This window comes from Sitodiplosis mosellana, unplaced genomic scaffold (genome assembly GCF_009176505.1).
Source record: "Sitodiplosis mosellana isolate CC-2019 unplaced genomic scaffold, AAFC_SMos_1.0 Smas_scaffold_3, whole genome shotgun sequence".
In the NCBI taxonomy this organism is placed as follows: Eukaryota; Metazoa; Arthropoda; class Insecta; order Diptera; family Cecidomyiidae; genus Sitodiplosis; species Sitodiplosis mosellana.
Window position 1 is genome coordinate 2147931 of NW_022595246.1, and position 13557 is coordinate 2161487.

Below are 13557 nucleotides of genomic sequence, written 5' to 3' on the forward strand. Positions count from 1 at the left end.
TCTCTCTCTCTCTCTCTCTCTCTCTCTCTCTCTCTCTCTCTATCGCTTATTTTTCAATATGTATTTTCGGATGGCAATGAGCTGTATACATTGTGTGCCGCGCATACATTGTACTTCATATTTATGGCTATAAAATTTCCCATCAGATGGCAATTGAAAATGAAATCTCAATCCTTTCCATTTGATTCGTTCATGTAAATTTGAAATGGAAAAACGGTGTTCTGTCTACTTACATGCAACAACCAAATCGATTAACCCCTCAATATCAATCTGATCCAAACCCAAGATGCACTTGACTGGTCCATTGTTTATAGTTTTCACATTTTGAATGGCCACACCGCAGACACCCTGTTCCAAACCATCGCCAAAGTATTTGAAGCCGGGAAATTTGGATTCATATTTGTCGGACAGTCGGATTGCGCTCTCGCCCGGTATTTCGAATCTAGAAAACAAAATAGAAAACCAATTTAAAACATGAAGTCGACTTTACTATAATAAGGGTGAATATATTTCGGAGATTATGATTTCCTGTCAAAAAAAATATTATTATGGGCTCTGTTTTTTTTTTGTGTATGTCGGCACAAAATTCGTTAGAAATGGTGCGTGTGTACTTAAAATTAGACCGAAGGATTTGAAAAGGGCGAAAAATGATACATCAAAATATAGATAAATAAAAATGCATTTCCATTGAATTCGACAAAAAAAGGAGATAATAAAAAAACGAACGAAAAAAAACTTTGTGAAAACAAATACGTATAAATCTAAAACAGGTGTTACATCAATCCAAATCACTGGACCTTAACATTTCAAGCACTACTCAAATACACACACACACAGCACACAGCACACCGTCAACGCCGTCACATGCAACATCCAGAGTATACACGAAATACAACGACCCAACCGAATAAGAATAGACACGAAACAGTGTTGTTGTTGCTGTATATGATGCGTGTGTGAAAATCATTGTACAATTCTTTTATGGCTCTGTTGGTCGGTTCCGACATGGCCAGCACCGAGTTCTTTGTACCTTTGTCATTTTGTTGTGTATCGCTTGTTGCACTGTATATACATGTGGCAGGCGAAATACAACAACACCAACAATACAGAGAAAAAAAGGCTGAAAGAAAAGACGCCACAGCGCGCTCTGAATGTATACGCTTCGAAAATGCATTCATTTTTCAGAGGCTTCGGTCAGGCGCATTTTATGCGTCATACAGCTTCGCATTTCATAGCAATATTTTTTAGGCTTTACTCTTTTTTTATTTATTCATTATTTATTATTTTATTTTGAGCCCGAAAGGTTGAACGAACAACGAAAAAAATAACTAGACGCAAACATAAAATATGTGCTCATCAAACGCAACATAATATTTACGGTCTTAACGATACAACGTAGGAAAAAAAACACTGATGTTGAAAAAGAGAGAGAAAACGAAGAGAGATTAAATTGTTCTATCGGTTGTTTTTTCGGTTCTAGTCCGTCGAGTCAGCGTTTTATTTGAACTGAATGTTAGGCCACTCGTATTTTTCTATCTCTCTCTCTCTCACTCTTCTATTCCAATTTAAATTCGGTAGAATAGAAGAAGCACGAGGTACATCCCATATGCATGTGACGGTGTGAGCAAACGGTTCCACCATCAACAATGCGACCGGCTACAATGTTATTCCATACGAGATGGTTTATAAAAATAGAATCAACCGAAAATTAAAGGAAAGACCATCCAATGAAGCAGCTAGATGGAAAACATAGAATAGACGAAGAAAAAACCATTGGAACTGTGAAGAAATAATGCTGTTGAGAGCGAGCGCGAGAGATGGAGAGAGACGAGAGCAAAAGAAGGTTCATTGACACCTGATGAGTTGATGAACGCGTTTTTGGTTCTTTCGATACACAATAATCCAGTGAAATGAACTTTTCATCTTATTCTCATTCGTCGTGCAATCGAATTACCTCATTTATTTGTGGCATCGTTGCACATTAGCCTCTGCGCCGTAGTGCAACACAAAGAATTAAAATGGGTTTTTTCTCCTTTCTTCGTTCGTTCGTTCGTTCGTTTGTTTCGAATCGAAGATGCATTTTGATAAATTCTAATAAAAAATGGAAACAACAACGGAAAAAAAATGAGTTGGAAAAGAGAGATCACTGGATTAAGTTGACTCATAACTGAGCATTAGCGTAAACATTGTATGGTGACCGTTTATTGACCACAGTACGATGAACCATTCGGCTGTGAATAAAGAACCGCTCGTTTTGTTTTTGTCTTCCTCGATTTTCATTTCAATTCCTTTGTGTTAATTCGCTTAAATATTCCACTATGAAATGGAATTATGGAAATTCTTTGTGGATTTAAGTAATTTGCGCAGTAGTGTGAGTGTAAAGACCAAACAGCAGTGGTACAGTACACGTGTGTATCTAAACAGCAGTTAGCGTCGGATGGCATGAAATTGGTAAATATTTCACTGTTGCTTATTGCTGGCTGTTGCTTCATCTCTCGCCATAAAACGGTTAAGATGCGAACAACAACATCGACAACGACGGCGACGACGGCGGCGACCGAAAACTACTCGGTTGCGCTCTCATCTCTCGCACGTACGTGGAAATCATTTGCGCATGATGCAACCGGTAAAGAAGAATCGGTGTATTTATTCATGTGAAAAGAGATAAATCTAGCGAGATATGGTAAAGTTGTGAGTGTTTGTGTTTCATGTATCATGTAATGCACTTTGGAGTTAAATGGATTGTACGTTCATCAAATTCATGTCTACTTAAGCGTAAATAATCTAAAAAAAACACATTCTTCTTTGGCTTGTTTTTATGTTGTTGTTTTTTCTCTTTCTCTTCTGTTTGCACACACACAAACATTTAACTCGCTGACAAATTGAAGCAAACACTTACCGACAGTACTGCAGAGGGCTGCTGGTTCGACACAACAGCGTGGCATTTTGTCCTTCGGCCGCCGTTACATTTTTCGGATACACTTCAACCGATTGGCCATGAACTAATAAGAGATCTGAAAATGATACGCAAATATTGTAAACCCATTGATGCAAACAATGTAAAATGAAATCGAAAGAAGAAAAAAAAACGAGAAACCGTTTGTAAAAAAAGGCTTATTAATTATAAACCGTCTATGATGCAAATAAATACATTTTATTTTTTTTCATTCAAACTTGATTCGTCAAATCCACAAATAAACCGAAACGACACGGGAAAAAAGGTCATTTGTGAGTGTTTCTTTTTTTTCAAACGCATTTCAAACTGACGAGAATTGAATTAAAAACAAACAATTCGATGTGAAATAGGTAATGAGCGTGGCACAAAAGCCAACGCCATATCTGGGAGTTTTGAGTGTCAATCATATGCATAGACACGACAAAAAAAAGAGAACGAAACAAAGTGAATAGGTTAAAATTTTCGGAGCAGTTTTTTTTTTAAATTCTTTCTATGTCCGAGTTGTGTGCTGTTGACTTTTATCATTTGGCTTTGTGCATTTTTCCATTCAATGGATTCCAAAATGGGACTTGCATGAAGGACCACCGACAACCGGTCACGGCGGTAATTATGTTAATCCCCATATCTCCTGGAAAAAATCGTGAGACGCAAACACATATACACAAATAATTTTCCAATGAAAACTCACAACGATTACGAGTCAATTTCGATGTAATGAGAAAACTTCGGTGTTTGTAATTTCTCTCTAATTTTTTTTTATGTCGAGTCGCTTTTATTCGGAAGTGATTAAAAAAAACACAATTTTTGTTTGGTCGAAATGATTGCGTGAGTCAATGCGTTGTCATTACGTTTCAGGTATTGCGGTGGAACTCATTAGTAAGAGTATACACATTTGTTTCTCCTTTTTTGGGTAGGTAGCAAAACTTGTGCACAATGACAAATGATTCCATCATTTCGCATTCAAACAAGCTCTATTTTTCTAATGCTTGACTATTGATAGTCATTGTTGGGGTTTATAGAATTTGGTGTGTCCGAAATTCATTAATGCATTTTTTGTCAACATATTTCTCGACATCGAGCCAAATGAGACATTTTATGTCTGCTCTTCTGCCATTTGTAGTCAGGAAAAAAAACACGATCTAACAATGTAACCCAACTACATTCATATGCAAAACTATTGGAACTCATTTCGAAATATTTGTGAAATAGACGGCATAGCACTCGGGCTGGAAATGTAACATGTATACGCCCGAAAAAAAAATCGTTTGCCGGTTTTTAATGTCCACCATGCGGCACTAACAATGTGCGTCTCTTGAAATGTGTGTTACACGTATATCTAATGCACACAGCCCAACTCACATGCGCATACTTTTATTCTAATTGTAATTAAATTCTTACGCCACACTACACAGACAGAGCGCGTCATACATTTTCAACATATATTTTAATGTTGTTTATTATTTTGCATGTGCACGCATATTCTTGCCCAACCGGTCACCAGAGCCAGCTCGAAATTGTCGCTCTCATTTAGGCAATACCAACCGCATTTTTATGTGTTTTTTATTCTTCGGTTTTTCGAACGAAAAAATGTGATAGAAGAAACATGACGAACGTGTGCATACGTTCAGGTTCATTTCATGCGTTTTATATTATTTTTTTTCGCTCCTCTTCTCTTCCTGACGAACAATTAACTACAAATTTGTGATTATTAAGAGACAACGTGAAAACGGTGTTAGCTATTTAAACGCACCCTTTTTTCGGATAGCAACAGCTATAGCGATGGCAACGCGGCACGTATGTGCATGAATGACTCGCAAGACACATCGTAATGAATGTGCTGTCAGGCAAATTACCTAATGTGCTTTGTGCATTAGATGAATAAATAGAATGAAAAACACATTCACACGCATCAAAATCGCCCCCATCGCGAGAATATAAACGCGAACACGAGAATGGGAGAGCGAACGCAAAAGAGAGAAACTTAGAGAAGTCGGGCTGGAAAAAACACATGTGCGCCCGCGATCGGTCCCCGCTAACAAACAACTTATTTACAGCATGAATTATTATTAAGTGAATATTATGTTTGTACATTTGAAAGTGTTACTTTTCCCTTTGTTGGCCTCCCACCTATTCGCTTTTCGTTTCAGTTTTTATGACCGTTTTCAATGCACATAAATTTTCCCTGAATGTGTCTAATTTCGTGTAAAGATGCAAAATTATTCGTGCATTTCAAATGAGAACGGGGTATTCGGTTTCGTTGTTTCGTTGTTTCATTGTATTGCCGGTGTTTTCGATCCAAATAAAACGCTCGAATCAGCGCCAGATTTTTATTGGTGCTTAATAAAAATGAATTTTGTGACGGTTGGCTTATTTCGACAACGGCGAACAAGTTGATGACCGTTGAACTGAGCTGCGCACCGCTCTTCCATACACACATACACAGAGGGAAGCTCTACGGTGTTATGAAAATTAACGTCCGCATTTACAATCGCATACGAAAGAGAGCAATGAATCGGACAGTGGATTTTCTGTTTTTATTCTTAAATATCAGCTTAATTGAATTTCTCTTCGTTTCTCCGCGGCCATAAAATACACGAACAAACGTAAATTTGTATTTTTTTTCTGCAAAACTGCACTCGTAATTAACATATTCCAAAGAGTTGAGTATTTGCATTGTGTGTCTGTGTATCACCATTCTAAATCTAAATTATCTTCTGACCTCCTTTTAAGCGGAATACAATAGCGTGTGTCTCCTTTTTGATCTCATTCTTTACCAAACCGAACCTCTCATTGTATGAGTATATATATATATATATATATATATATGTGTGTGTGTGTGTGTGTGTGTGTGTGTGTGAGCTCTGTCTATGGCGAGATCGGCTAAATATGTATGGTTAGCAAAATGGCTATGGCATGTTCGAGACAGATAAAATGAAAACAAAAGACAGAAATCGGTTTCTGCTGAAAACGGCGACAGACGCAAGAGGCACAACAAAACAGCAATCGTGAATTGAAAATGACCAAAGCAAAATCGGCAACAACTTGAAACTCACCGACCACATGATGTACACGGAGCAAATATTAATAAATCAAAATAATAAAGCTATATATATATATATATACAGAGGCGGGAGAAAGAGAGAGAGAACGACAGCTGAGAGACATACAAGTCGCTGGCCTGCTGATGACTACTTTCATATCGATTCCGTTCGTTGTAATTTTCACAAATGGCTGCTTTTACCATTTCTCGGTTTTGCCATCGCTTTCGTCTTTCTCGCTGGTGAGTGTCGTGCGAGCGCTGTGTGTCTTGGTTCGGCTTTATATTTTCTCTCATTCAATTTCGTGATTTGCATGTGCAAATCTTTACACGCAGAGTGACCAAGCTGACGGACTCGAGACATTTTACGATGAGAGAAGAAATGAACAATAGAAAACGCTGATTCAAATCGGAACGGAATCACCAATGATGATGATGAGACACGATTGAAAATAGACCATAGCATCACCACAGTGTGAAGTGACCAACGTCTCCCGTTACAGCGGAAAGTGTGAGCAGAGAGGATAAAACACTGGAAATAATCGTTTATTTGTCATGACAACGCACATTGATGGCTATTGAAATAATAGAGAGTTATGGCGCTGAAATCGAAAACCATCGAGAGCTGCAATGCGATTCTTGGCATAGCGTGAATGATATGCCTGCCGCCCGAATTTTCGACTTTTGGGATACGCCGAACATTTTTACTTTCTAAAATTTCATGGTCAAGCACAGTTTCGGTCATACCTCATTTCATCCATCGGTTGGATTGCGATTTTTTTTTTGTGTGCTCGTGTATCGGATTGTGTTTTTTTTGTCTATGTTATTCGTCTCGCGGGAAAAATACAAATTTTGCGCATAAGGTTTTCTATTAATTACGGACGAGGGTCAATTGTTGGTCAAATGTCCATTTTTTTCTCGCTCGTTCTCTTCTATTTTTAGTGTATGTATCCATGTTGAAACAATGAGCCACACAGCTTATAGCCAATTAATTTTCGCATCTATTGTGCCGCAACACACCGCCACATTATTACAAGCGCTTCATTCAATTTTCGATGGAAAATGTACAAGACTAATAAATTACGACAATCCAAATGGTCTCACCGAATGGATAGGATATGTATATGTGGTTGTGGAATGAACCGTGTGTATATATTTCGATTACACATTTGCATAAGCACTCGCTATTCGATGGGTTTAAAGTAATTTACGATAGCCAGACGAGACTCGATACACCGATTGGCGGCCGATTCAGAGTTTGCTGGTACAAACGAGATAGACAGACAATGCGACTGTGTGAAACTGAATGGCATTCATCAAGAGATGAAATCCAATGAAAATCAAATGATGCGCGCTGAATAAGTAATTCATTACACATCAGATGATTGCCATTTCCATTCATTTCCTCTCGAAATTGTTTTGCCGCAATTGCAGGCTGGACAATTGATGGCTCGCGCGACCACACTTTAAATGACAATAATTTTCGTTGATTTGTTGTGTTTATGCGTTTTTTTTCTCTCTTTGTGTGTGTATTTCTTCTCTCATGTGTTCGAGTTTGGGCGATCAAAATCAAGAGCAAGAGCAAGAGCAAGGGCACAATGTTGTAGGAAAGTCGCCGTTTGAGAGTAGAAAATTGTTATCAATTAGAGAGAGTGGGCCGTTTTCGCTATAATTTTCTCAAAATATCACAGATTGTCTTGGTGTGTTCCAAGTCTGGCTTAATTTGTATTTTTACTCTCTGGCGTGGTGCTGCTGTTGTAGTGGTTGTTGTTGCCGCAACCGCCACAGTCACAGCCGTCTTCGCGACCAGTTCAATCAAAGTGAATAAATTGTGAGTGTTCCTGTGCACGTATTTCGAGCATTTCTCAAGTGGATTATTCTGTATTTGTACGTATAGACTGTAATTACAGCTGCTCGGTCATTTTCAAAGCACACGATCGCTGGCTACACCGCATTAAAGTCAAAATGACGGCGCGCATTTGTCCGGGGGAACCTCAATATATTCCGGAAATTCTTTCTTTTTCCCTCTCTTTCTCTCTCTCTCTCGCTACTTCTGTCTTTGTCTTGCCTTCCAATTCTGGGTTTACCAAATGAACGTGAAAAATGTCATAAAAATCGTTATTTCAAATGAATCAAAAAGAGAAAATAAATGGCCAAATGGAAGAATGAAAGGCAAGAAATGAAGGAAAAGAAACGAAAATAAGAAATGAGAATAAAGTCTACATAAAGACTTTTTGAGTACAACACACGTCAAGGTTGAGAGAATCGACCAACCGATGAATCTTTTCGGTCGATCGTACAGGAACACATGAAGCAACGGTTCGGTGAAAACGATTTTACGTACTAATCGAAATATTTATGCTCGGTTTTCTTTCGTGCGGCAAAGAAAGCTGGCAAATGTTTTACCGCATCGAAATAGAATTGGAATCGTGAGGCTGGAGCCACCTAACCAGTTATTTGAATTCATTTAATAACAATAAAAACCGATAAAATCCAGTATCGATCGTAAAATGTCTCATTTTTTTTTCGTGGAAAGAAAACAAAAATGCATATACAATTGATCGATAGTTTAATTAGAGACCACTAAAAAAATGCATTTAAATTTGGTCGAAGAGTTTATTGCCTTGAAAAGATGTTGATGGAGAAAAAAACAACAACACGCGGAGGAAATTATGTCGATGATGATCATTGATTCGATTAAGGTGAAAGAAATTTCGGAAGATCAACACACGGTTTTTTCTCTGTTTGTTTCGACCGCATTCGATCACACATACACACGCCCGATCGTGTAATTTGATCTATTCAGTTTGGAGTTTGATGTTTGAACGAGTGAGGCTCATCATTACACCGGCATTAATCTTCATCTTTTGGTTATTTCAATTCTTCATGTTACGCGCTTCCTTCTCTCGCTATTTGTGTTGTTGTTGTTTTCATTTTTTTTTCTCGTTATTATGGAGCCGAGCCTACTTTTCTTCGCACGAATTCGATTCGAGTGTGGATCGAATGCATTCCGGAGACGCGGTGAGTCGAAAACGTAATCTAATTCATACACTTGCATTACGAATGCAAGCTTCTTCGCTCTGTGATCAAATAAGTGCTCCGTTTTTTCTTTCATTCTGCATTTCTATCTCTTACTCGCTCGCTCGAAGCTCTCACACATATGCACTCACTTCATATCAACGCTTTCAGCCTACTCTCTGCTGCGCTTCACGTCGTGTGTGCATGACGCACCATTTAATTTACAACCAAGTACATTCGTACATAATTCATAGTTACGTATGCAACAACGGCTTGTTCGCGCAATCGCACTCTTCTTAACAATGTACTGAAATTGTTTTCCTATTAAAGTAGAAATATGATGCAAGCATGATTTGATGACTCGAGATAAATGATATTTAAATTTGTGTGTTAGTTTTTTTTTCTCTCTCTTCTCTTCTCGTTTCGTTGAAATTCAAACTCAAGTAGAGCTCGAAGAAAAGAAGCGAATGCATGCACACAATGTAAATGGAGATACGAGCACCGCGAGCAGCGTGGAATCAAACGGCAGAGAGTTAGAGACACACACGGAGATAGAGACTTAAGTGCTAGCAAAACGTAATAAACAGCAATGTCAGCAGCCCAAGCAAAAGAAAATAATAAGAATTAACTACATCGAACTATTGTTGAAAATTAAAACTTTTTGTTTTCGGTCGTTCGTTCGTTCGGTTGGTTCGTCAGTCAGTCGATTTATCACAACCGCTCACATTTCTTCATCATCACACACCGATCGAGAGAGAGAGAGAGAGATTGTTAAGGGAAACACAAATGTCTGCACATTCGTGTGCAGGATTCAGTTTGTCTTTTCTTTCATTCGCTGTTGTTGCTTGCTTCTTCTTCTTCTTTTTATCGAAGTGGCGGTTGTTGTTATTTGCCATTTATGTGTCTTGTGTTTAGATATTTTGCGTCGCCGTTTTTGCTTTGCTTTGCTTTTTAATTAATTTTTCGCTGATGTCAGCGGTTTTGTTTAAGAAAACCATTCCCCGCCAATCATAAGACACACTCATTCCAACGTACGCGCGGTATTTGCAGTCAAAGAGATTTAAACACAAACACACAAAGAGAGCAAAATGCACTGAAATTCTGCTGTGGTGCTGCGACTTGAATTATAATCAACCCGGGTCGAGTGATTAAATCGATTGCAAGCGACAACGCGAATGGAAATTGTTTTGAAATCGTCATCGGAATGCAGTCACCGTAATCATTTTGTGTCCAATTACAAAACGGAAAAATCGTATCATAAATATAAACAACGAACCATTTGAACGTAAACACCAAGATGTAAGGAATCTTGATAAAGTGGCAAAAAATAATAATATTGAATCACAAACATAATCTCGATTGATTCAATTATATTCATCATGCATGTGTCACACAGAGTTGTTCTGTTTGATTTGGTCATCCGTTTGAGATTGTTTATGTGACTTATTCAGTTAATCATCGACATTTTTTCGCGCAATTTCATCAAACAAAGGAAGTGATCGGCATGTAAGTGAAGTATGAGTCATACGCACTCATCTCGTATACAAATCATCTCGAACGACATGAATGAACCGAATTGATTTTAGCATTCCGATTGGATTTCAGTCGACAACCAATAAAAACAAATACAACAACATAAAAACACAACAATGTTGTGTGATTCATGCGAATAACGGGTTTTTGCATATACATATATATATTGAAATTGGTCTCCAAGGTCCGATTATTCATGCTAGTCGTGCTAAACACACTTGCCCAAAACCGTATTCTCATTCTCTCAATCTGAATATAGCGGCAACGCGCTAAACGTGCCCATTCACCGAGTCAAACCGAACGAACCGAACAAACGAGGCACCGTAATCCGTATGCATGCATTTATCCATGTTCGAACAGCATAATAATCGCGCAAAACCACTTTTCATATACTCGGAACATTTTGTCGTGTTTCATTTTATGGCAATAATTTTTTTTTCTTCTGCTTCGTTATTTGTTACTTTTGCCACGGTTCCATGTCCAATTAGTTTTACATAATTTGAAAATGCATTATTTATGTTTGGTCATATTTGTGGATTTGAACGACCGCGATGACGATGATTATGATGAAAAAATAAAATATAAACAACTAGCAAATCCAAGCCAATGGCCAAGGGATAATGCGAATTTGTAACACGCTAAATTTGAAATGTTTTAAATTACCTGTTGACAAAATGGCAAACAAACACAGGTACACCAATTGTTTCACTCCCGGTATACTTTCCATTTTTAGTTTTTTTTCTATATTTTACTCGGTTTTATCGTTTTTTAACTAAACACAAATCCGTTGGCAAAATTATTTGATGTAAGAGAGAAGAAGAGAAAAAAAATGGAAATTAAAATTTTGTTGCTAAAAATGGAAAAAACATATATGCTGCGGTTGTAAATTGGTTGGAAAAAAAGAGATTTTGCAAATTGGATGACTTTGTTGATGGGCCACAGAAATTTCTTTTTTTTTACTATTATAAACACACACACGTTGTTAAATTTTTTTTTCGTTGATTAAATAAAAAAAAATGTCGCGTATGGAAAGCTTAAACACACATTTCTGTCTATTAATGTCGTATTCTTTCTTTCGCTCTCTTTCTTTCCTTCGTTTTTCGTTCGCGGAATTTTTCGGCGGGCTTTCTTTCCGTTGACTGGAGGCTTTGGTAGCGTATTTGCATGAATTTCTTCAAAAGATATATGTTGAAAAAAAGGTAAATATGTGTAACGTTCGAATTGTTGTTGATTTTTTTTCTTCGTCTTTTTTTCGGATTTCTCTTTGCCTCGTATCTTTTGCGCATCGATCGTGTATTTCTTTCTTCTTCTTACTTTTTTTTTGCGCGAGAGCAAGCTTCCACAAAACACTAGTAAAACTTTTCACTGTAATCCAAATGGGATTGTGATGGTATTTTTTTCGTATTCACCAGCAAAAAAAATATACAGAAATATACTAAAACAGGTTATAAATAGTTCAACCAAAAAGAGTCGTTCGGACTTTCGTTCACACAGGTACACACATATATATATATATCAAGTCAAAGCGTCCACTTCATTGCGCCGCAGAATGGATATAATGACGTGATGTGGTCAATTCGAAATGTCGCGGTAAGGCAAAATTATGAGAAAAGTAAATCTGAACACTTTTTTTTACAACCAAAAAGAAATTAACGGAAAAAACTACACACTTTTTTGAAACGGAAAAAAAAATCGCGGTCGTAGAAAATGAAGACAAAAAAAAGATCGACGGAATGAATCCCGAAGAAAAGAACAAAATTTGAGTGTCTATTTCCTCTTATCGTTTCGGCTTTCTTTTTTTTTGTATAAAATTACGTCGCGCGCAAATTCAACGCACCAAATCAACAGAAAAAAAATTCCGTATGAAGAGAATACAGCGAAAGAATGATGAATTCAACAACAGAAGAAAAAAAATCGTATTTAAAACAATGGCACAAGAACGCACCTTAACACCACTCACTCACTCAAAAGAGCTAACCGTCTTTTTCTTCAATACACACAAGAACAGAAGATTTGAATTTTGTTTTCTTCGTGTTCGGTTTTATTCTCTTGTTGGTCGGTTGGTTATACGCTTTTTTTTTCTCTCGTCTTTGATTATTTAACCGCTTTCTTTTTCGAAACGATTCGAACTGCTCGAGATACACGACAAGACTACGATCAACAGTACACGAATAGGGCGGTTGGAGTGAACGTGCATGCAACACACATTCCCACATATACACACAGATGGAGAGCGAAGTGAAAAAAGAGAGCGCTAAGCGCGGCACACAGTGTAGTATGACTATATGCGGTATACACAGAGCGTAAAGTTGCTTAGTAACATAACCATTCAACTTGTCTTTGGATATTGGAGAGACACATGCGGGCTGTGGCACTGTATGTGTGTGCGAGCGTTTTTGTGTGCAAGCGAATGAGTCGCGTTGTATTGCAGTGTGCTTGTTGATGATTGAACCACTTTGAATGTGCAACATTCACACGAATCCAATATGATGTGAAATGACGAGAGTTCGTTGGAAGCTTTCCGTCGAGAATTTTCAAATTCAAACCGATTCTTGCGCGTTGCCGCGAGAAGCGCAAGAGTGACTCTTCTTTACAGAGATGAGAAGAGAAGAAAAACAACTAAAACATCAACAATAAACTGGTTTTCTGCGCTTTTTCAGCATTTAAGAATTGAATGTGTGTGCACGTAGTTGTGCGCACCTTCAACAGCGGCAAATATTGTTTCGTGTATCGCACACACACGAAACATATGCCTGAAATGGTAAAAATGATCTATCTCGCTCTATTCTTATAGCAAAAGATAGCGATAACCCATAGGTTTGAGAGAAAATCAGCTTTAACACATTTATGGCCTTTCGAACTAATCAAATGCGAAAGGAAAAACATCGATCGTACCTTAAAATGGGAATACAACAACAACAACAACCACTGACACAATCATCTCTTGTATCAACGGTATAAATATGAAATGATGATTCAGGCAGAGCAGAGCGGAGAGCGCGCGCACAGTGAG

General features: G+C 37.7%; 1 protein-coding gene across 3 annotated transcripts in view; it reads right to left on the reverse strand.

Annotated features, from left to right (window-relative positions):
• The window catches only part of LOC129566569 (fasciclin-3), a 32509-nt gene extending 19799 nt beyond the window's left edge, over positions 1-12710 (reverse strand). For all 3 annotated transcript variants that reach the window (XR_008687744.1, XM_055442626.1, XM_055442628.1), the window contains exons 1-4: positions 12490-12710; positions 11208-11316; positions 2900-3014; positions 234-442 (exon numbers count right to left, since the gene is read on the reverse strand). Coding sequence is in view for 2 of the 3 variants with exons in the window: in XM_055442626.1 (XP_055298601.1) it covers positions 234-442; positions 2900-3014; positions 11208-11271 (388 nt within the window). In the remaining variant the exon portion in view is untranslated. The remainder of the gene's footprint in view (positions 1-233; positions 443-2899; positions 3015-11207; positions 11317-12489) is intronic.
• Between the last annotated feature and the right edge of the window lie 847 nt (positions 12711-13557).